This window comes from Calypte anna, chromosome 14, assembly GCF_003957555.1.
Source record: "Calypte anna isolate BGI_N300 chromosome 14, bCalAnn1_v1.p, whole genome shotgun sequence".
NCBI classification, from domain to species: Eukaryota; Metazoa; Chordata; class Aves; order Apodiformes; family Trochilidae; genus Calypte; species Calypte anna.
Window position 1 is genome coordinate 3416349 of NC_044260.1, and position 23508 is coordinate 3439856.

At 39.7% G+C, this 23508-nt stretch overlaps 2 protein-coding genes across 4 annotated transcripts in view; both read left to right on the forward strand.

Annotated features, from left to right (window-relative positions):
* Positions 1-6196, forward strand: part of KCTD5 (potassium channel tetramerization domain containing 5) — a 29833-nt gene extending 23637 nt beyond the window's left edge. The window contains 1 exon segment of the mRNA XM_030459729.1: positions 1626-6196. Within this exon segment, the coding sequence (XP_030315589.1) occupies positions 1626-1655 (30 nt within the window). The 3' untranslated portion in view covers positions 1656-6196.
* A 3597-nt stretch (positions 6197-9793) lies between these two features.
* UBE2I (ubiquitin conjugating enzyme E2 I) lies at positions 9794-23121 on the forward strand. Of its 3 annotated transcripts, XM_030460214.1 has the most exons (8): positions 9794-9879; positions 16012-16090; positions 16294-16377; positions 18902-18974; positions 19706-19815; positions 19981-20060; positions 21879-21984; positions 22407-23121. In XM_030460214.1, the coding sequence occupies exons 2-7, from the start codon at positions 16025-16027 to the stop codon at positions 21940-21942; spliced, it is 477 nt and encodes a 158-aa protein (XP_030316074.1). In that variant the 5' UTR covers positions 9794-9879; positions 16012-16024; the 3' UTR covers positions 21943-21984; positions 22407-23121. The 3 variants fall into 3 exon arrangements, with proteins under 3 accessions (XP_030316074.1, XP_008488627.1, XP_030316075.1); XM_008490405.2 differs by having other exon boundaries at positions 21879-22544; XM_030460215.1 differs by lacking the exon at positions 9794-9879 and adding an exon at positions 10140-10249 and having other exon boundaries at positions 21879-22544.
* Positions 23122-23508: the final 387 nt, after the last annotated feature.

Consider the following 23508-nt stretch of genomic DNA (forward strand, 5'->3'; position numbering starts at 1 on the left):
ACAAATGCTGAAGAGTTTTGTGTGTGCTGTCAAATGCTGTGGGTTCCATGGGATGGAATGTGCTATTGTGTGGGAGGTCTTGGTGTCACTGAGATCACTGCAGAAAGAAACTCTGCATTGAAGACAGCCATGCCATTGCCAGGGGCTTGTGCCATTGCTTTCTTTGACATCAAGAGCCCTTCCCTGGTACTTGGAAAACTGTGAAGAAGGAAAAAGAAATTAAGTGTCATCAGATACTTTTACTTACAGATTCATGTTGTTGAAAACTTGAGCTCAGTGCTTTGTTTGGCTGCTGTTGTGGTTTGTTCTGCAGTTTGCTTACAGGCTTCCCTGCAGTGCTGCACAGCCCAAGAGTTACCTCCCTATTGCTGATCAGGTTACAGTAGTAACCTGAGAAACATGGCTTGAGCAGTCAGTTCTGAGGCTTAGATCCTTTCTTCACTGGGAGGAGTGAAACAAAATTGAAACAGAAAAACTAACAAAAAAATTGGAAGTAGAACAGTTGGTCTTCATTTTGTAAGATGCTATAAACTGGATCCGTAGGTTTTCAGGGGGTGTTTGTTTCCATAGACTTTTAGCCCCTATGTTTAATATATGCCTGTTAAAGTGAGTCTTTAACCAACTGCTGTTAGGAAACAAAAAATTATTTTTACTCGCTGTAATGGGAATCTCAGTTCCTTGGTAACAGTAGGAGAATCAAGTTCCTTAGGCAGAATTTTTGAGAAAATATATTCCTCCTTGTGAAATCAAAGCTTATGTTGCCTGTCAGCTGCCTGCCTAGGTTATTTGAACAGGTGGACAAGGTAATGCAAAAGAAGTTCAATAAGCTGTGTGCGTGCTGTCTACACAGAAACAATTTTCATGTGGACAATACGTGAAAAACTTGTGAGATCTTGCACGGGCAAATAATACAAAATATGTTTCAATAGCTGTCAGAATGGTTGCTATTTTCATTTAGCCTATTGGTCCAGCTGATGAGCTTTGTATATCTGAACAGTGTAGTATAACTCTGTGAAGAAATGTACTTGGTTGGCCAGTTCATGCAGAAGGCCAAGCCTGGGCATCTATTTCAGATTTAAAATTAACTTATTGATTTAAATCTTAACAGCTCATACTCTTGGCCTTTGAAAACTTCCTGTGTCATTTCACTGAGTGTGCCCTTTGTGCACATTTTGAACTGATAGTTCATTATTTCAGTACTAATTTATGGGACACAGATGAAACTTCAGTGAATTAGGGTATTTACAAAATAGGAACAATGAAGATTAAATTAAATTTCTAATAAAGTACCCAAGTTCATTTACCACATAGAAGCAAGGCATCTTTGGAACTGTGGTGAAGTGGCATGGATTATGCTTTACACCTACCAACCCCTAAGCTTTGCATATTGTAATCACACTCTATAGCAGTAATTTACATGTGTTTTCATGGTATTTGATAGTAGATATTATATGTATCAATCTTTTTTCAGCCTGAAAGCACAGACTTCAGGAATGTCATTGAACCAGCCCCCTGACACTTTAGCAATTGTTTGAAATAGTCATGATATTGCTCCTAGACCTCCATGCTTTAAAAATGATTTTGAGTGAATTTTCATTTATAGAATTTTTATTGGTCTGTTTCAGATTTTGCAAGAACGAGGTTCCAGGATGTGAAGACAGTATTGAACGGTGACAATTTTTTCTCTTTTATTCCAAGACACAGTGAATTGTCACACTGAAGAGGCTTGGCTGCAAAAGAAACAAAAAATCTGATTTAGACAATTTTCTGTTGATCTGGGTTCAACCATTTTTGCCTAGAAGTTGGTGTCAACTGGCAGAAAGCATTGCAAGATTACTTAATGGGAATATATGGTGTGGAAGTGTGTGTTAAGTTTTGGTAGTAGAGCATGGTTTGTTCTCTCTTGTGGGCTGACTGGCACTGGTCATTTGACAAGAAATGACCACGCACATTTTCCTCTGAGACATGTAGCACTTAATGTCTGGTGCTGGATGACCCAATATTGATCAGTTCAGAGACATTTTCCTACTAATCGTTGTAAACATTTAAAGGACAATGCAATTGGTGCTACACACACACATGTTACAGCCCACAGATGCAAATATTTGGGCCTGTGTTGTTTCAGAGTCAGTGGCAGCCCCAGTTGACTGTGTTAAACTGCACATTCCTCATGGCTCTGTGACATACTCTTTGATGTAATAACAGCCTAGGAGATCAACTGAAACTAGCATGTAAAAAGTTACACAGCAGACAAAGGAAGGGTGTATATATATTGACTGGATTTATAGCATATTTTAGTACCCAAAGGGAAGACTAAACTCAGAGAAAAGGGCCTTCATCTGAGTTATTGCTGATGTTCCTTCTGTTGAAACAGTCTCCTCATGCAAAAGTTAGGCTGCAGTCTTAGCCAGATGTTTGGAAGTGGAATCAAAATTGTCTTAAAATGAACAAATGAACATACTATTTCTTTTGAGATGTTTGTACTTATATGTGTGCCTGTGTTTTTATAAAATGTCTATAAGCACTGAACTGTTTGGATTATGGTAGAGATTTTTCAGGAGCTGGAGGTTGTACAGAAAGATGTCTGGCTAGTCCTGGATCCCCATCTCTGTGACTGGGATTAAAATCAACCTTGAATGTGAACAAAAGCTGATCCAATTGAAAAACTTAATTACTTCAGACATTCAGGATCCCTGTAATCAGTCTTTCTCTTTCTATACTGTTTCAACTATGCACTTCAAGAGCACTGTTTGAAAACATCTGGTGTAGCTTTATTAGTTTGTCCTTGATGAAGGTTGGCACACAAGACTGGAGCTTTTTAATACACTATGTTTTCAGCAAAATATTTAGCACACCTTTAAAACATGTAATGAAATCGACAGTATAAAACTTGACTTCATTATGAAAGCAGTGGAAAGGAGTTTTAAAAAGCTACAAGATTTTTTTTTAATTCTAAAGACATTACAGTTTTAATTCTCAGTAACATCAGAATTTATGCATATACTTTAGGTAATCCTTCATACAAAAAACTGATTTTCAAACACTCAAGGTCTACTTTGTTTTTTTGAAGGACTTATGCATTGATAAAAGTTTGGCAGAAACAATTTGTAAAAACTATTTCTACTAAGCAGGTTAAGCAATGGGTTTGTAATGAATTTTGTGACTTGGATGTGGTCTGCACAGGAAGCTGCTGGCCCCTCCACAACAACATATAAAATGTTTGTCTTTTTTAAGGTGTTAAAACTGAATTGAATTTACTAAAAATGTAATTGTGTAGGGGGAAGTGTTTATACTTTTCTACTTTTTTAGGCACCATATTTTATTCAGCTTAAATTTTAGCATCCAAGTTTCCCCTAAATAGTAACAGATTATCTTGTGTATCTGAAAATAAGGATAACAGTTGTCTGTGTTAACTGCATATTAAAACATTTCCTCTGCTGCAGTAGTCACTGTGTTTTTAAACAGGGCAACTCCACTGAATTCTCTGAGCTCCCTAGCTCATGGAATTGCAGCCAACTATGGTTTGTGTTGTTTCCTTGATGTGGAGTAATTTGGCGTTGGCCTAAGTAGATTTTAATGCCTAAAGTACCTATTTTACAATGATCTTTTCTAAATCAGCATTTCTGTTGTCTCTCTTTTTAACCCCAAAAAGACAGAATATTTGACAGCAGCAAAGTGTAAGTAACAAACTGGGCAAAACTGAACAAATTTAGAATATGTAAAAGAGTGGGGTTTTCTAAGTATGTTTCTTCCACTGGAGTGTTTTCAGTAAAAACATGCTTATGGTGACATTACCTGCAGTCTAGTTTACATTGTATCCCTGTTGTAGCAAATTTTGGGGAAACAAGTGGTTAATTACTTTGCACTTTTTTTCCAATACCTCACAAAGATTTTAAGAAAGAAAAATAGGTAGGTACCTTATAAGTTATTTTAAATATGCTGTTACTTGAGACCACCTGAGCCAACTACTTTCCTATGCCTGCTAATATCATTATTGCTTAATTTTTTGTGAACATGTGAGGCTTTCAGATAGATGGAAGTTGCTACTATATGCCTTTTTCAAGGCATTAAGGCACGATTTGTTAGTAAGTTTTTGTCTTACCCTTGTAATTTTGAATCAAGTTAGCTACGGTAACAAGGTAATTGCATTAGAGTCCGATCTAATCACCAAGTTTGCAAACATTGCTTTATCTGTTAAGACCTCACAGGATGATGAGGTAGTACACAGGTACAGTTTTAACTGGACTGCTGATGAGTTCAGTAGGGGGCTGTAGTTGAAAAGCTGTACTTGCAAAACCTTTGAATGAACTCTGGATTTACTCAGCTTCTCTGTTCTTAAAGAAAATCAGTACTCCAGGTTAGGAATTAAGATCATCGCAGATGGAAATAGAGCAAGAAGGGAGAGATAACAAAACATAACAGCCAAATGAGGTGATCTCTCATGAAAATGTAAATTCTGTGAAAGATTTAACTTTCTGCCCTTTTGATGTATAAATATTCGTAGAAACACATAGTCTTTTGGTAAAGTCATTTGGCATGTTGTCCATGGAAGGGGAGGTTCCTAGTGAAAGTAGTGGATTTTCAGTGAAATTCATTAAAGGCTTTTACATTATGGACTTCCAGATTTTGTTTAAAAACTGAGAAGGTCAAATTTACCATAGCAGTTTTGTGCTTGAATTAAGAAACAGCATACTGTTGGCTTTAAGTTTCATCAGAGGCTAATTTTCTGGATTGGAAATTACATTTTTATATTAAATGCGTTTGACTTAAAGCAACAGTTAAGCCAAAGTTTTATCTGCAATGAACAAATCATTCTGAGGCCTCTAAGATGTCAATGTCACACGGTCCATAATAATTGTCCAGAAGTATAGTCTGACTCACCAGCTCCCACAGCAAATGTGGAATATGTATTTTTATTATTTTTTTAACAAAACATTCTTCTAACAAAAGAGAAACATGGAATTTTCTCCCACTTTCGTGAACATTTCTGTGCATTATGGCTAATTGCAGTTTGTTATCCCACAGTGATTTAATTGTGTGTCAAAGGCCTAATTGTATTTAGAAACTTATATTGATTCTCTACTAAACTTTCAGTCCTTGGTATCATATACTCAGAAAATATGGAAGATGGACTGTTGGGTTTTTTTTTTAAACTCAGCTAGATTTCTTGTAGTGCTAAAGGTTCCTTTAATTTTTTGTTGTTGCTTTAGTAAAAGACATTTCTTAAGAAATGGAGCTTGATGTATCCATTCAACATTTTTGTCTTCAGATTTTATTTAGTAAAAATGAAGCTGTGTAGCTCCATTTCTAGGTATGTGATTGCACAGTTATGATTTATCAAAAAAAGGACTCTTTCTGGGAGATACCAAAATTGAACCAGTCTTCTCTTTCTCTGAGAGAGTTGGGTTGTTGGGTTAGTTTCTCAGGAGAAAAATGGAAAACTTGAGGCAGATTAAGCAAAAAAGAACCTTGACTGGAGATCTGTTGGGTGGTAGCATGGTGATGTTTTCCAGTTTCTGTTCGGTGAACATCTGTTTCAGGTTGTTGGGAGTTGTCAGTCTCTTTTTGAGCAGCAGAGAGCTACCACCAGCAAATTACAAACACATAAATTACTATTTTTCTTACTGTTAGAAAAATTAACTTGGAATGCAAAAATGCAATAGCATCTGATTGAATGAAATTACCTAGAAACCAGATGTGTATTGTCCAGTCCTTTGGGGATACTGGGATAGATTCCTTGAAAAATACCGAGAGAAAAGTGAAGTGCTGAGCCTGTCATGAAGATTGAAATCAAGTGAAAAAGAGTCTGGAGATGAAGCCTGGGATTTTGTTCATTTGAGATGTGATAAAATCAGAAAGTTGTATTCTCCTGTTGTATTCTCTCCCTTGCCACATCAAAATCATCTTTCAAGTTTTTCAGACTGACTTCTTCAATCAGCCCTGAAAGGTGGGACACTTGAAAATACATGAGATTTTATTACACTTATAACAGTACCTGTTAGCTCAGGGTGGTAGGACTAAAACTTCCAGTGGTCATTGGAGAAGTGTCTTGAAATACATCCAGTCTGAGAATACTGCCTGTTGTTTCATTATAGTCTAGGCTGCAGTGATCTACAGCTTTAAGGACAAATCTGAAGTTCTTACCTGGGCGGTTGTGTGGAGTTACTTATTCTCAAATAGTATAAATATTCAGTTTTTTAAAAAAAAAAATCTGGGTGGCTTTCTGAACTCTATGTTATACAACTTCTCTTTCTTGTGGCTCACAACAATCAGGAACTGTCTTTAAAGGCTCCCTACTGAACTGAGGCTTTAAAAAGGACTAAATCTTATGTAGTTTGCCTAGGTGAGTGTCAGACAGAAGGAACTCTTTCCATTTTCAGTGCAGAAATGCTAAGTGCTAAAATCCTTTCCAGGGCTAATTCAAGGTTCCAGAAACAACTAGTGTTTTTTTTTTTTTTTTCTTTCAACTCATGAACCTCAATTTTTACAAATATCTGAACCAATCTGAATGGCAGATGTAAGCGTTAGTACACGGCTTGGAATTTCAGTATCCAGCCTGATAAGGAATGCACTGGGAAAAGGCAGTACTCTTGCCACGCAGCTCAGTGTTTCAGCTCTGCTGTAAGCACTGGCGATAGAGAGACTTTGGGGAAGATTCTGCCCCAGGATGTTGTGACTGAGTATTTCATTGCAACTTAGCTATCCTTCACCTTAGAAAAGTTTATCTAGGGATACACTTTGCAGAAGTTCAGTTAGTAGATGCTGCTGCAGGCATAGCTTTCCAGGCCCATCAAAGGGTTCTCTGTAGGATGTTGTGTGTGAATAATTGTTATATTGAGAGTAACTTTTTAGAAAGTTATTTTGCTACTTTGGGGATAGGTGAAAGGGGTGAAGGTTCTGTGAGAGTGCTCTCCTTGCCTTAGGAAGCTGAGCCTAAATTTTGACCTGACTTTACACTTGGTGAGATTTCTAGGCCTGGTAATCTGAACTGTAAGAGTTAATATGTTTATGTACATGATTCTTGCTCCTTTTGAAGATTTTCCTAAAGCTTATGCACAACTTTACTCCTTGGTACATGTACTTGCTAGGATGAAGCAAGCACCAGGGCACTGTAAGAGAAATGTTGCCAACCTGTCTACCTGGCAGGAGAGAGATGAGCAAACTGAAGGACTGGCAAATGGCAGCTGATTCCCCCTGCTTCTGCCCCAAGCCTCATCTGAGCCTTGCTATGAAAAATCTATTTCTTATTAACTTTCATGTGCCCAATTCAACAGATTTTATTTTTCCTTTTCCCCCAAATCAATGGTCAGAATCAGTCGTGCATCAGCTCTTTGTGTTAATATCCAAGCAGCCATACTCACAACATGTAACGTCCTGGACAGTGCATTAGCAATAACTCTTAATTTTGTGCCAATTCATTATCTCTGAAGTGTTCTTACTGCAGCAAAGTTTGAGTTTTGATCTGGTTTTAATACTTTTTGCATTAGCCAAAATTCTTAGACACAGGCAAGAAACTGAATCCATGGAATTTCCCTGGATAAAAAAAATCTGCTAGGGCTTCCCAAATAGTTTTAAGATGGTCACAGTTAACCATCATTTTTAAAGCAAACATTCAATTAAAATGTGTGTGGGTATTTTTTAACCTTTTCATAACACTAGCATATTGTAAACTGCATGAAATAAACCTGTTTTCTCCCACCTTTTAAAGTCTGATGTCTTAAGTCCTGTTCTTAAACTGTTAATGTTTGTTGGGAAGAGCCCAATGGACAACACACAGATCAATATAATCCAAGTATTGCCCTTTATTGAGAGCAGCAGGAGCCCTGTGACACACAGCCAGGCTGGTAAGATAATGTGAGTACATTGCTGATGGGTACAACACATTCTCCATGTGCCACAGGGCTTTATCTTACTGGTTAAACACATCTCTTTATGTGCTGTCTGTGTGATGCTTTCCCATCCTGTTCTCCTTCTTTTCTGCTGCCAACTCCCTTTTCTTTTGCCTGTAGCTGATCCTTTGATAACCTCACAGCTGGGCCTCAAGGCCCTCACCTCACTCTGGCTAAAGCTGAACAGTCAGGATTGCTCACTTCCAAAAACTCCCCCAACAAGCGTTGATGTTACTGGTATAGAATGACTGGTGTTCCTTGTTTAGCACTTCAGATACACACTGTAATGTCATTTTTGTGTGGTGATACAAAGCAGTTGTACTTTTTCCTTTGTAAAGAGATGTGCCCTTTCTGTTGCCTTAGACTTTGACATACAAATAAGTCATATTTATTCAGATACAAATCTGCTGGGAAATTCAGGTATTTTCCTTTGCACTTAACTTTGACTGTTGCTGATCATTATAGTAGGAAATAGTCCCCTCTGTTATGGATGGATAATCACACAAAAACCCACAATGTAATAAGTTTTAATTAATCACTGCATATGTTTTCTTTCACACAACTCACAAACCACCCTGTGTAATGTCACAGATTTATTTTAGAATCTAGTACTTTGCTTTTTAATATAAATGCTTCTTTTGAAAATTAAGTTAAAACTGACACATTGTAGTAAGGCCAACATATTGTGTAATAAATTTAAATAAGATGTTTGCTCCAAGAGCTTTACAGATAGAAATGGCTGAGGGAAGTAAATGATGGAGTTGCTGAAATCAGTCAATTTGACAGCTGTGCCCTCTACAAGTATGTAAAAATGCACAGTTCAGTATTAGAACTGATACCACTGGGGATGGCTCTTATTTTCCAAACTGCTACTAAGAATTAAGTATGAGAAACTAAGCTCGAAAATCTTAGAGGCTGTACAAGTACATATGAGGTGAATTTCATCTTAAGTTTCATTGGTTTTAAATGCAAAGCACATTCAAATCTTTCCTTATATATCCAGCAACTTTTGGTAAAGTGACATTTTACTGAACTAATTTCCCACATTTGACTTTATTGAAACAAGTCCTAAGTACAAGCATTGCTCAAGCATCGCAGAAATTACCTAATCAATGTGTGCATCTGTGTTGTTATCCAAATGTCTTACTAGAAGTATTTGTACTTTACTGCCAACTATTCACTTTCAATCCAAAATCCTCCTCTATCTGCAGCTTCAAGTGTCTTCATTAGTGAACAAAAGTTAGAGCATAAAAGGGACAGGTGAGCAGTCTTTTAGGATAAAAAAAACCCACCCACATAATTTTAAAAGCCGAATAGAACAAAGTACTAACAAATCTTTCCGGCAGTTCCGAGCTTTCTTCTTGGTGCTTTTAGGCACCAGCGGGAACCGGCACAGCCCCCTGCGGCGGGAGGTTCAACGCCCCGGTCCCCAGGTGGGAGGTTGGGCCACGGGGTTCCTCATTCAGCAGGTATTTGGATTAAGGTCCCGTTAAATCCTGGTGATATTTATCGCACCCGAGAAACCACTCTGACCTTTAATGCCACATAAAAATAGTTCAAGAACCATTCAGGAATCCAACGCGAGACGTGGCCGAGCAGACTTCAGGACTGGAATTTTGTACATATCATTAAAATAAATATGAGAACACAGCGTGATTCACACCCCGTGTGCCACTTAATCCATTCTTCTAAACGAAACCCACAGACCGATCGCTAAGTCGCCGCCGCGGCCCCGCGCAGCGCTCAGGCCGCCCCGGAAGTGGCCGCAGTCCCGCGGCTCCTGATAGGCTGGACCGCCCGCCCATCACTCCCGGAAGCCCGCCCCGGGGCGCCAGACCTCGCCCTCCAATCAGAGCCCGGCCTGGGCATAGTGGGCGGGGGCTCGGCCAGGCTCGAGGGCGTCCGGGGAGGCGTCTCCTGCCAGACTCGCGCTATCGCCCACGAAGGGACCAGGCCGGTCCGGGCGCAGGTGACTCTCTCAGCGCCCGAGGTAAAAATTCACCGAGGTTCTCTGTGGGGCCTTGTGGGGACCGAGGGCACGAGGAAGCGGTGGGGCTCGGGAGAGGCCTGCGGGGATTTTTTTTTCCTGCGCTCAGTGTTCAGGCATTGTTCTGGTCACCTCTGGGTCCTGTGTCTCGGGGATGCGTGAAGCGTGGCGGACGGATCGCCTTGAGGCTCAGACGGCACGGGCTCAGTGGCGCGGACGGGTCGGGCCGAGGGACACACGGCAGCGCCGCGCTCGGCAGGAGGGGGAGGGAAACTCCGGAGCAGAGACAAAGGGGGGGAGCCGAGCCGGGAACATCCGGGTCATTCGCTGCAGCTTCAATCCGGGACACGCGCGGGTGCTGCGGCCGCTCACGGTGAGGCCTGGCGGGGCGGGGGGGCCGGGGTCCGGCGGGGGGCCGGGGGGCCTGGGCCGGCGCCAAGATACGGGCAGAGCCGGGCCTGGCGGGTCCTCAGCAGCCGCGCGGCTGGGCTGAGCAGCGCACCGTTGATGGCCTCGGTCGAACTCTGCGCCGCCCTCCCCCGGAGGTCTCGGTCGCCGCGGGCCCGCATTTACTAGGAGGTCTGGGAAACAGCCGACCTGCGGCGAGCGGCCTCCTCCCCGACGCGGACTTGCCCGGGAGTCCGCGGGCGGGCGCCGCCGTGCCTTGTGCAGGCCTCGGCCGCTGCACCGCCATACCCGCGGCCTTCGGCAGAGGCGGGCGGTGCGCGGCCCCGCAGAGGCGGCTCCGTGCGAGGTCATTTGGCGGGTTGGGCACCGAGACCCACTGTCGCCCGGGTCCTTTTGTTGTTCTCGGGGAGCCGCTCGGCAAGTACCGCCGCTCCTACCTGCCGCAGCAGGAGGAGACTTTCTGTTCCGAAGCTAGAGTTGACGTGCTTTAGTTAAAACTCAGCCCTTGGCTTTCTCCACCCTTCTGAATAGTAAAGTTTGTGTTTTTTGGAGTAAACTACTCCAACTAATAATCTCTTTCAGTGTCACTGTTAAACCTGAAAAAAGAACACAAAAAACCAAAACAATCCCCCCCCCAAAAAAAAAAAAAAAAGGTAAGAGCAGCAATTTGAAGGATTTTTTGTCTTGTTTGGAATTAAGAAGAGCAGTTGAAAGTTCAGGAGACTAAAGAAGGGTTCTGTTGATGTATTTAGAGACTTGTCACGCATTAGGACTGTGGGTACGATTATTGTTTCTGTGGTATGGAGGCACAGCCAGGCTGGCTTTTTTTGTGTTCGGAAGTGGGTTCCCTTCTTCCCCCTCCAGTGGGAAGGTGTAGTTGGGTGGTATGGTCTGTATTGAGGAGCACTGGGTTTGCACCTGTGAGGAGTGTGATGACTTTGTTTTGTCCATTTCTTCCAAAACAGCAGCAGAGTCGGGATACCAAGTAGATTCAAAAGTTTCAGCTAATTCTGAGTTGATAGCAGTAAAGGTGACATTGCTACCTCTTAATGCCACTGTGTATTTGTGGGGCATTAAGACCAAACACAATGTGAAGACAACTCTTAGGCTTGTGTGGCCCCCGCAGGGTAGGGTTGATACGTTTCTTGCAGTGCAAAAGTTTCTGTTCTTTCCAGTGATGTAACACATAAATAAATATGCTGGGACTTCTGTTCATTAGCAGTAAATCTGTCAGGTGAAAAAACCACATTAGATATGATATGAAATCAAAACCCTAAGAGCTGAGAGGCTCAGGGTTTGTACTTGGTATGCTTTCGGTGTTGTGTGTGGTGTTGGAATTTGTTTTTATTTGTTTGCTTTTGTGTGTGGTGATGTGGGGTTTTTTTAACTATTTCAGGTTAACAGGTGCCTTACATTTGTGTGGTGTATCAGAAGCTTACCAGAGCTAAACTTAACATACAGATACTTGGGCAGACTCCTATTCCAAAGAAAGAGAGAGGAGAAAAAACAAACCCAAACAAGCCATGCACATAAATTATTGAAGAATATAAAAGAATCAGTGAGAATATAATATTTTCAGGTTTAATACCCACTTAGTATCTCAGTCCTTGCTGCTCCATGATTTCTGGGACCAAAATGTATACTGGAATGATCAATCTCTGCCTGATCTGAAGCACCAGCAGAACTAAAGTTTAAATTATTTTACTGAAGAACTGCTAGAGAGTATATACTGCCACTTTGTTAGTTGGTTGATTTGCTTTTGAGGGGGTGCTTGCCTAATGGGATCTTAATTTTTGAAGTGGGCTTTCAGTCTTGTTTGCCTCTGATCTCTACTGTAGTGGCATGTGATGCTTGGCTGCCCTTCTCAGGGTACCTGAAGCCTCTGGAGACAATATGCATGTAGTCTCTGTTCTCATATAGACTGAAATTCTGGATGTAGTCTCTCAGTGCTGAACTAATTTGGATGCCTCAGGATTTAAAAAGGTATTCATAGATCATAAGGAAATCTTTAATTTATGAGGGTACAGTACAGTGCATAACTATTTACAAAAGCAAGCTGGATGCAGAGCCTGAAAACTCTGGGTTTTGCTGTTGGGTTTTGCTGTTGAAAAGTTGTTTGGTTGGTGATGATCTGTGGGACATGCTTTGTTTATATGCCTTCTGAGAAGCTGGCATCTCAGACATTAATTGTCTCTTACTCTTAATTGGCTCATTTTCTCACAGAAAATATAATTAACGTATTTGAAAGCATCCTGTAATCTGTTTCTTGGCAGAAAAGGTAGCTGAGTTACTTAACTATCTGAGCATATTTGAATGGTTTATAAGCACAAATAATTTTTCAAATTATTATGGGAAGGTTAGTGTTGTGAAAATGGACCATCAGGTACTATCTGCACAACAGAAACTGTGTGTTCTGTAGTTTATTTACGTCTGTTGCAAGGACACAGGGTCACAAAATATTTTAAGTTACTCCCTGTATAATTCTCTCAAGGGGGAGTTTTTTGTTCTGCTGGTTCTTTTCAATGGCTTCAAATGTCCTGCATATGAACAGGCTAAAATCAGAGGTGGTAGGTACAGTTTGTATTGACCAAATCCTGCAAATCCTCTGATACAACCAAGATGCAGACTCATGTGTTGGCAGTACTGGGTGAATATTGGACTGAATGTAGGGTTTTTTGTGTGCGTGTTTACTGAGTGTTAATGGTCCCAGATGGCTTTGTCTGCCATGAATATAATTGCTAGTTTAAAGCTGAAACTATGGATAATAGATCTATGCAAAACTGACTTGCAAAAAAGCTAGGCAAAGGGATTTGAAATTCCAGCTGTTCTAGGAACTGCATGCAACACTTAATTTGGTGCTTTTGAAGACTTCGTTCAGGTGTCTGCACTGCTAAGCAGTTTTTGATTAAATATAACTATTATATTGGAAGTGTGCTGTCTTCTGACCTTCAAAGGTATAGCAGGTGAACATGAGATGAACGTAACTCACATGGAATAGGTCAGTGCCTGGTGAATCTTTCCCACATGGACACCATAAAAGCCATGGCACGCATGTGAAATTTTTAGAACAAGTATCTCGATGAGCTACAATTCATATGGTTATAGTAGTACAGTACAGTACTCTGTCAAGTAATTTACATATTAAAATTACATGAACTTTCCATAATTCTTAACCAGTGTTCAAATGTTTGCTTTATTAAAGTGGTAACGTTCCTTCCATTAATTCTATGCATGTGTTTAGTGGAAGAATTCTACTTCCCTGGTTGTTGACAAGACTTGTTATCTCTGTGTGGAACTGAGAACAAATTAGCCTGGGTTCTCCAGCTGCCAAGTATCAGCTTTTATTTAAAATCGGTAGAAGTGCAATAAGAAGGATTAAAACCTTTCACTGGAATTTCTTTTGACCATGTGGCTAGTGAAACTCTGAATCTGGATACAGTTTGACAATGAAAAATAAACTTCCTGTGGCTACTGTTCCCGTTGAATTGAGTATCCTCCCCGAATTAGAAAGCATTGTTCTTGTGTCCTGTGCAGCAGTGACCTGTGCTCTGTGCTTGTTCTGTGGTATCAGTCCCTGTGCTGGGATGTTACAGCAAAGGTGCAGGAGGGTCATTCTGCTTATACTGAAATTGAAAACCTGCCTTGTGGAAGAAGCAGGCCATTGGCTTTTCCTTAAGTTGATTTTGTATTGCTGTCTGTTCCAGCTGCTTCTGAAGAGTTGTATAGTGGCAGCATGGCAAAACTGAGGTGGTTTTGTTAAGGTCTCTTACTGTGTTGCTTTTGTTTAGAATACGGGCTTTCAAAGGAAATTTACAGGTTTAAAATAACATTTCCTGCCTGTCAGGAGGGCAGTACAGGTGATAGCTGTCATTTGGTTTAATTGCCAGGCCAGTGTTACGAGTTGTGCCCTTGTGTGAGGGGGGGTGAGAGGTGGCTGCAGAGGCAGGAGTGGGGGTGCTCTCTTTACCAGGTGTGCTCATTCCCCTCATTGTAGTTGTCTTACTCCTCACCAACATATGATAATACATGACAATACTTACACATACCTGGGAAACATTGACTACAACGATCAGGAGATTCAAAACTATAACAAGCATATTACCATTTTGACTAGAATCTGGTGAACTCAGCCCAAGAGTGGTATATTTTCTCAAAAGAAGACTGAAAATGTAATTACCAACAGTTTTTAATCCTTGTATGAAACACCACTGCTCTGTGTACTGCACTGTATATTAGTATTGCAGACCATATCACAACTACTTTTCTCAAGCGGTGCTTACCCAAAATAAGCCACATAATAACACTCATTCCAGCTGCAAAAATACAGATCACATCCCCTGAATACCAAAGGTATGGCATGACTGGTTTAATCTCCAACCCTGTGAAATTTCCAGAGAAAAAGGTCTGATTCCCACTCAGCAAAGCCATATTGGTATCATCCCACTGGTGTTGGAATTCAAAATATTCAGGCAACTTAGTCAGAATTTGAACTGGACATGAGCTAATTATCTCAGGCCCCACGTTGGGCACCAATAAATCTGTCATGGTTTAACACTGGCCTGGCAATTAAACCAAATGAGAGATCCTCTCTATAAATGCCCCTCCCTGATAAAGGAAGGAGAAGGATAAGGATAAGGGAGAGAGACTGATGGGTTGGAAACTAAACTACACAGCTTTAATGAAACAGTAATGATAAATAGGAAAAATTACTAAATATATACAGGAAAATTGATACCATGTTCCTCCCCCATCTCCCTCAGTAACTCACGTCCCCACCGAGGCTGCAGGGCAGCGCTGGGAAAGTCCAGTCTGGAGTCCTGGAGACAGCAGCAGTGTGGAGCTGGAGGCAGGAACACGCAGATTCAGGCTGGCATGGATCAGGAGCACAGGCAGAGGAAGGGATGGAATCCTCCCAGGATGCTGAAGCAAACAGGGACAGGAGAAGAAGGGGAAGCAGGAAAGGGAGAGGAAGGGATTTGACCCTTGTTATCCCTCAAATTTATACTGAGTATGAGGTGTATGGGATAGAATACTCTGTTCAATTCTGGCATCTATGTTGTCCATTCCTCCCCAAAGGAGGGTTTCAGGTGTGATCTTTTTACTCCTTCTCTCCTTCCGGAGGGTAAGATGTTCCTCAGAGCTGAGCAGTGTCCTTGGCTCTGCACACCAGGCTCTGGCTGTAACTATAAACATCGAGTGTTATCAGTCCTAGAAGCAGACACTGACTGAGAAACTTGCTGTTAATTTCAGCAAGTGCAGCTCCTGACAAGAGACTGAGCTGAAAGCAGAAGTACAAGACAAAGTATCCTAGCCCAAACCAGGACATCAGCCTACAGAAGAAAGCCATACCTTTTGTGGTGTAGTAGGGAAGATAGACCATCAGTCATGCTAGTGGGCTAGTCTGAACTCTTTTCCCATTACTAATTGTGTTTCTGATGTCAAGCTACTATCAAAGTAATTTCTATGATGTGGTTCAAATAGCAAACAGAAGGTGGGAATAGTATTTTGTAGGTCAAGTCCAGTAGCTGCAAAATTGTCAACATGGGAAAACTCAATGTTCTTCTTAGTGTTAATGTCTGCAGAGTTTGCAAAAATGTGTATCTTGGCTATAGCAGTGAAAACTAGGCCAAAATACTTTGTAAGTAAGCAGGGCTTATAAACAGATACTATAACATTGTTTAAAATGCAAGTAAGGGTTCATACTAAAAGCAATAATTTCTGTTTTAGAGAGACTCTGAATATGTCTGGCATAGCTCTTAGCAGACTTGCACAGGAGAGAAAAGCCTGGAGAAAAGATCATCCATTTGTAAGTATGAGAACTCTCAAATTTCTGGCTCTGCAATTATTTTGGTGTTCTAATTGATTTTTTTTCAAATTAAATTTTTAAACAAAGCTGCTTAATTCTTTGTAGGGGGGAAAGAAATAACTGTGTAAAGATAGAATACTTCATGACATGTTTTAAATACATCTTCAGAAATCCTCACCCTTTGCCTTTTTGCCTTAATTCAGGGATTTGTAGCAGTACCTACAAAAAACCCGGATGGTACAATGAATCTAATGAACTGGGAGTGTGCTATTCCAGGAAAGAAAGGGGTAAGACTTAACTGTCCTGATGTCTCACATGTAGTGAAAAGTAACATAAGCCTGCTTGTGCATTACACTGACAACAGAGAGCAAAACTTACATGTAGTTTATCAGAAATGCTTGGATCCTGTGGCTGCTTTAGAATCGTGGTGAAGTGGGCTATGAATGATACTGGACAGAATACACTAGGAGCCTGTTCAACTGTTGGCACTGACCACCTTAAGAATAAAGTTTTTCAGAGGAGTGTGTAAGGATGCTTCATTGAGCAAACCTACGACTGTTGTAATCTTCATGCCAGGGTTTATTGTGAGTTCTGTTCTTACTAAATGCTGGTTTAAGCCCTAGAGCTTCAAAATTAATTGTACTGAAATGTTACCTGTGATGTTTGATTGCCAGTACCTTTTTTTGTCCATGAAATAGTGTGACTTGAGTCCTTTAACTTACTGGATTTAATGGAAAATAATTTTGTTATCAACACGGAATCTCATTTCCTTTCATTTTATGGAAATTTCTCTTTTGGTGCTGGGGAAAGCAGAAAATTCTTTAACTTCTTTTTTATCTGATTTCACTTGTGCTTTTCTGTCTCTTCCCTTAAAATAAGGGAAAAGAAAAAGTCTAGAGACTATATTACTCATTACTCATAGAGACTATATTACTCATTACTAGAGAATATATTACTCATATATTACTCATTACTCCAGCCACCAGGCTGAAGTGGTTCTGGGAGATAGGAAAGAAAGACTTTCAAGTGGAAAAAAATCATTAATGCATGAAACTTTTTCAATTTTGTACACTTCCAGCATTAACATCTGATTCTGAGCAGAATCTTATCTCTGTTTTTCAAGATGTTAATTAGCATGTAGAGATGATTCTTGAGTCCATTAGATACAGTTCTCTCTAAGATATACTTGGTTACCTCAGATAAATTTTTGGTAGTTTTTATTCTTTTGGGTATTCAGTATTTTGCATTGGATGTGGGATTTCTTCTAATGTTTTGCCTATTCTGTTGCCTCTTACCGACTCATTTCAGTCCCCTTGAGGTCTCTTTTCTTTGACTCTGAGAAGACAAAGTGTGTTGTCAAAACCTGCAGATTCTGTACTCCTGACTCAGTTTAATGATCAACATGGCATCATTGTTAGCTACAACTTTATTCTGCGAGTGATCCACACAGCTCAAGTTAGTTCTTTAAGAAGCATCTAAAAATAATTTAACAGCATAAGTAAAATCTTATTCCCTTGTGTTCTGCCAAAACAAGATTATCCCTCATGATATCTGGTTATGTATGCTATCAAGATATGTCACCTCTAAATGCTTAGGAAAGTCTTCATCCCATAGGAAGTCTTCAAAGTTTTTTAAACAACAAAATGGAGTCCAGCTACTTAGCTCCTAGGAAAACTTGCCACACCAGGAACAGATCAGTTATGCTTATGCAATTCCTGGTTGAGATTTACTTAAAAAATTGTTTTTACTTGAGTAAAAATGCTGTCTCTCCAAGAAGCAGCAGCATGCCTTTCCCATCTCTAGCAGACCAGCCACTTGTTCTCTGTTCCTTTGTGTTTGGAGGCACACTGTTCTGAGCTGCTTTCCCTGAAACAGAAGAGTAGTCGAAGCTACCAAAATGATTTGTCAGCCAGATCAAAAATGGAAGTGTTCTGTGTTAGAATCTCCATTCACTTTTTTGACAGCAAATCACTTGTTAACTACCTAAAATTTGACTCAAAGATACATCAGCAACCTGTCCAGTAATGGAACATGAGCTTGATGGTACTGCTGTCATATTTATTAGCTTTTGAGTGTCTCCTTCTTTCATCCACAAGGTATGTTGCTCTATCAGAAGTTAAAAACTTTTTGTTGGCTGTTCTGCTGTTCTATATGAAGAAATTATTAAAAGCTATTGTCTTCCCCTGTGGTGGAAAGAAAAGCTGGATAAGTTTATCAGAGGGCTTCTAAAATGAAAAAGTTTGTCTCCTCTGAGAAGGAAGGCAGGATAGGTGTTTTTAGTTGTTGACCACTGTTCTGCACAGGTTCTTTAAATACATTATAGCAAATGTAATTAAAGGCATTCACCTTTTGAAACATAGTTATTTTCCTATTCTGTAGCACTTTCCCCCCCCATTGTAGCTCGAAGCTTTGCATAATAAATACCAATTATAACGGAGTGCTTTTTCTTTCCTCTTTGGGAGGGAAGGGATGGGGTTTCTTTTTTTTTGGGGGGGGGGCCTTGTGGGTTTTTTTCCTTCTTCTAAAAATCACATAATTCAAGTTGGAAAGAATTGTGAATTTCCTTCTAAGGTGGTCTGCAAGAGACCTGTCTGTCCCCAAGGATAAGATTTGATAGTTTATGCTTGTAAGATGTGAGACCATGTTTACATCAGCTTGTTTTAAAGAATGAACCCAACACTTGCATGTAGGACAGCTGGTTTCTGCTGTGTAGCAGAAGGGTGTCTTAAGAATACAGTTTCTCAGGCAAAGCACAAGTGTTTATCCACAAGTGTGGCTTCCTTGCTGTAATCTGAACTCAACCTTTTATAGACACCATGGGAAGGAGGTTTATTTAAACTACGGATGCTTTTCAAGGATGACTACCCTTCTTCACCCCCAAAATGTAAGTGGAATGACTAAGATCCAGGGGTTTATATGAACATTGTTAAACTAGTCCATAATGTTCTATGAATGGTTTTTACTTCTTTACAGGGTTTTTTTTTAAGGATAGTTGCTTTTTCATTTTTCTTCACCCACCACTTTGCATTAAGAAAGCTGTGATTAAACGGTTCAGGTGCTTAGTATTAAGAAACTGGGAGGTGAGGGGGACTGCTGTGTGGGTTCTCTAAAAAGTTTGACAAAAGCAGCACTTTATGTATTTACTTCTTGAAAAGCACTGGAAACTCATTGTCAGGCATGGTTAGACAGAATCCTTTTGCATGTTCTTACCAGTAAGTTACTCTTCTCAGGCAAGAACTCAGGAGGCAAGAATTCAGAACAAATAATTTTTTCCATCAACTTTACCCTTTTCATCTGCTTACTCTTAATATATGGATGGTTTTTGGTTTTGTGGTGTGGTTTTTTTTGTTTGTTGTTTTTTTTTTAAATACCTTCAGATATTTAGTTTCCTTGTTAAGTTTTACAATTTTTTTCTTATCCTATCTCAAACTACTTCAGAAATCTGTAAGTATCTATTGCTTTCCCTAATCTCTTGGTTTTTTAATTGGCTTTGTGGGTTTTTGGGGGGGAGAGGTCATGTCTTTGACTATTTTTTTTTTCCTCCCCTCTACTGATCTAAACCAACTCTCTGATCTTATTAGCTCTGCATGCAAGTAATTTTCTCTTCTTCATCAGGTAAATTTGAACCACCATTATTCCACCCAAACGTGTATCCTTCAGGCACAGTGTGTCTCTCCATCTTAGAGGAGGATAAGGACTGGAGGCCAGCAATCACAATTAAACAGGTCGTTAATTGAACTTAGACATGTTCTTAGCCTTTTTATTTGCTTTGCTTGCTTATCTGATGTAGATGTAAGATGCTCACAGTGTTTCTACAGTTGGTTTCTAAAGGGGCTTTTTTTGGCTGAATGTTTCTTAGTAATAGGTTACTTCTATTCCTTTTTCTACAGATCTTGTTAGGAATACAAGAACTTTTAAATGAGCCAAATATTCAAGACCCAGCTCAAGCAGAGGCTTACACAATTTATTGGTGAGTTTCTCTGCATATCAGCTTGAAAGCTGTCATACTGCCTACAGCTGTCTGTTATGCAAAAACGTACAAATATTTTTAGGAATGATTAGGGTTTTTTTCTTACCTTCAAGGCTTTATCCTGCAGAGATGTCTAGCTTGTACTAAACTTGAAGAAGTCAGTAACTTTACAGCTGTTAGGCTACGGGAGCTTCTCATACCTTCACAACAGTGGTCAAGTTTGAAGAAGTGGTCAAGTTCAGTCAGACCATGATTCCAGTAATGGTTGTAGCCCAACATAGAGCACTTCCCTTTAGAGGCTGAGTAGTAGTGATGAGGAATAATGATTTGATGACAGCAGTAAAAGAAAACTGTATTAGGTGGCAAGTCCCATTCATCAGTGTAGTAGTTAAGTGTCCAGTAGTGTTTAACTGTAAATGGCACAATGATAAAGGAGAGTTTCTGTGGTTACAGTAGGAAATATACAGCATTTTGTGAAAAACTGCATCTTCCAAAAGAATACAGAAATACTGAAGACTTGCAGCTTTAGCAAAACGAACTTTGCATTGGTTAGAAAAGATGATAATTTGCAAGCCTAAAGAAAGTACTTTGGGCTTAAAGTTTTCCCACCATTAAAAATGGATGGCTGATCTATAAACTTTAAAGGAGCAAAACACTATAAAAAAGGTGCTTGGCACCAAGCTACTGAAATAATGATCAAGATGGAAATGTGAAATTACCATTCTGGACAGAACAACTATTCTCCAGGAAAGTGCCAAGTTTGAAAAGTGGCATTTTTAAATGACTTCACATGCCAGTTGTCAAAAATAGACATGTTATAGGACCCTAGAGAAAAGGAAATACAGGGATAGGCATCGTAGATTATAAGTAAATATGAGGGAAGATTGGACTTGATGATTTTAGAGGTCTTTTCCAACCTTTATGATTCTAAGATGAAGTGTTGTTTAAGTAGATGTCTTTTAGTCAGTTTGTTGTATTTCAAATACAAACTTCGTATTAAAAATAAGAATACTTGTTCTCATTGTCAGGATGGATTTGGTATATATTTTCAGTCTGTTGCTGGTAAATGTTAATTGTATGTGTCCAAAATTGGCTTAATTTCTTCTTTCTCAAAGCTGTCAGCCTCTGAAGATATGTACTGGTTTTTATTTTTTATTGCAACCTTCATAACTACAAGTAAATTATGTTTACTGCGAAGCTACTTGCAAAAGCTTGTCCCTGTAAACTACCCATGGCACAAAAGTAATGGTGACAAATTTTTGTTTAGCTCTTGACTGACACTTCTGACAGCTAATATAAAATATGGTGCTGAATGTAAATGGATGCTTAACAAAGCTACCACCATCCCGTGTTGCAAGGGGCCCAGGAATAGAAAGCAAATAACTCGCCCTTTATGTCTCGAGTTGACATCTTAATGACTGGTCATAGCTCCTTGTTAGTAGTATTTGCTTATTTAATCAATCTGTAGCAAGTGTCCAGATGAATATTTGTATGTAAGGTGCATCTGGCCTTGAGGAAGAGCAGACACAAACCTGTTCATAGAGACTTCATGGGGTATGAAGCCAGACAGTACAGTCATTTGACAACAGAGGAACTTTGGGAAGTAAGTAGTCAAACTTTACTTTCCTCCCCAGGAAATTATCAGAGTAATGGTCTAGAAAAGCCTTTAATATATTGTAGGGTTTTGGGAATTCCTGTCTAATGTTTTTGCCTTCAGAAATGACTTAGATTCATATTGAAAAGAAACAGAACAGTAACTCTATAATATGGTCTCAGACTTCTCAAGCTCTTATTACGCTTTCTCTCTCTTCTATTCAGCCAAAACAGAGTGGAATATGAAAAGAGGGTTCGAGCACAAGCCAAGAAGTTTGCACCATCATAAGCATCTGTCATGCAGCATCTTAAAAAGGAAGGGATTGGTTTGGCAAGAACTTGTTTACAAAACTTTTGCAAAATCTAATGTTGCTATGTACAATTAATATCCACCTAGGGGAGGGGGTTGTATGTGTGCCATTTTCCATATTCGCCACTTGTATACAGTTCTAAATTTGCTGAATTGCCCCCAGTTTTTTCATACAGGGTCTCTTCCTTCAGTCTTTTGTATTTTTGATTGTTATGTAAAACTTGCTTTTATTTTAATATTGATGTCAGTATTTCAACTGCTGTAAAATTATAAACTTTTATACTTCTATAAATTCACTAGTATCTCTAGTTACTTTGCTATCTGATGCAGGCATGCTTTAAAATATTAGAACTATATTTAGCCCTCTAGCTGGCTGTATGAAAAAAAAAGTATCATACCCACCACCCCCTTCCCTCCCTGAATTTGTTTTTCTATCTTTCAGAAAACTAGGTTGTTACTGCTTAAGAGCCTCTGAGATCCAAAGTCAGCCAGCATCCTTATTCTGCATCACTTCCTTTGTGTTTATATGGCGTTCTGTCTGTGTTGCTGTTTAGAGTAAATAAACTGTTTATATAAAGGGCTTTGTTTCATTTATCTTCATTAAAATTATTTTAACTGCCATTTAAACAACTCGGAACACAATTCAGTGCAAGTCCTGTTCTTAAGGCTGGTGATACTGCACTTACCTTTCCTTTAGATGTTCCGTTTCTTTTCCCTGCCTCAACCCCCCAACATGAATGTGGCCCTTCTTCATGCCCCGAGCAGTAGTTGCAGCTCTTCAGCTTTGATCTGTTCCTTACACAGCTTGCGAAATTTTGGCTAACTAGAGATCAATTGTTTTTGTGCATAATGGGATCGGCATACTGGTGTGACCATGGTAATAAGAAATAATGCAAGCAGTAGACTGATATAAACAGCAATAGATGCTGTCCAGGAAATGCACCAGGGACCTACAACTGGGGATTCTGAATGGTACTTGTTCATCAGAAATATTCTGTGCCTTCTTCCATTTGTCAATGTACATAGATTTTAGGAAAAGTACGTGCCCTGTGCAATTAGTTTCCTTATGTAAAAGGAAGTCAGTTAAGTTATGCAAGTTATTTTCATGTATGTCAAGCTGATATGCCCCATATTAAACTTTCACTGCTTTTTATTGTATTTTAGTCATTCTGCAAAACAAACTGTGAAAGGCTGTGTTGCATCTGAGCTGCTTTGGTGCTTTTGTTATTAAAAAAATGTCTACTGCTACAGACTTAAGTAATTCTAACTGTGATAAGGCTCTCTTATGTCTGTTCTGCTGTCTGCATTTGATTGATAGCTGGGAAATTCAAAAGGGCATTCTGTTTAAATGTACAGAAAACAACTGCTAACACGACACCACTGCCACTTAACAAACTGTCAGGCTTATGGAAAAGAGAATGAGATACAGGTGCTAGTGAGTCTCTTGACTCAAATCTTCAAGGGTCAGATAGCTTTTTTTCTGACTTTGTAGCATGCTGCTTCAAGTAATGGGAGCACTGCTGAACCAGGATATGAAATTTTAGT

What these genes read in the sequence shown, in the direction of transcription:
- UBE2I (XM_030460214.1), top strand. Translation starts at nt 16,025, where the DNA reads ATGTCTGGCATAGCTCTTAGCAGACTTGCACAGGAGAGAAAAGCCTGG. An exon ending in GGAGAAAAGATCATCCATTT is followed by an intron (nt 16,091 to 16,293) that starts GTAAGTATGAGA and finishes GCCTTAATTCAG; the next exon opens with GGATTTGTAGCAGTACCTAC. An exon ending in CTATTCCAGGAAAGAAAGGG is followed by an intron (nt 16,378 to 18,901) that starts GTAAGACTTAAC and finishes AACCTTTTATAG; the next exon opens with ACACCATGGGAAGGAGGTTT.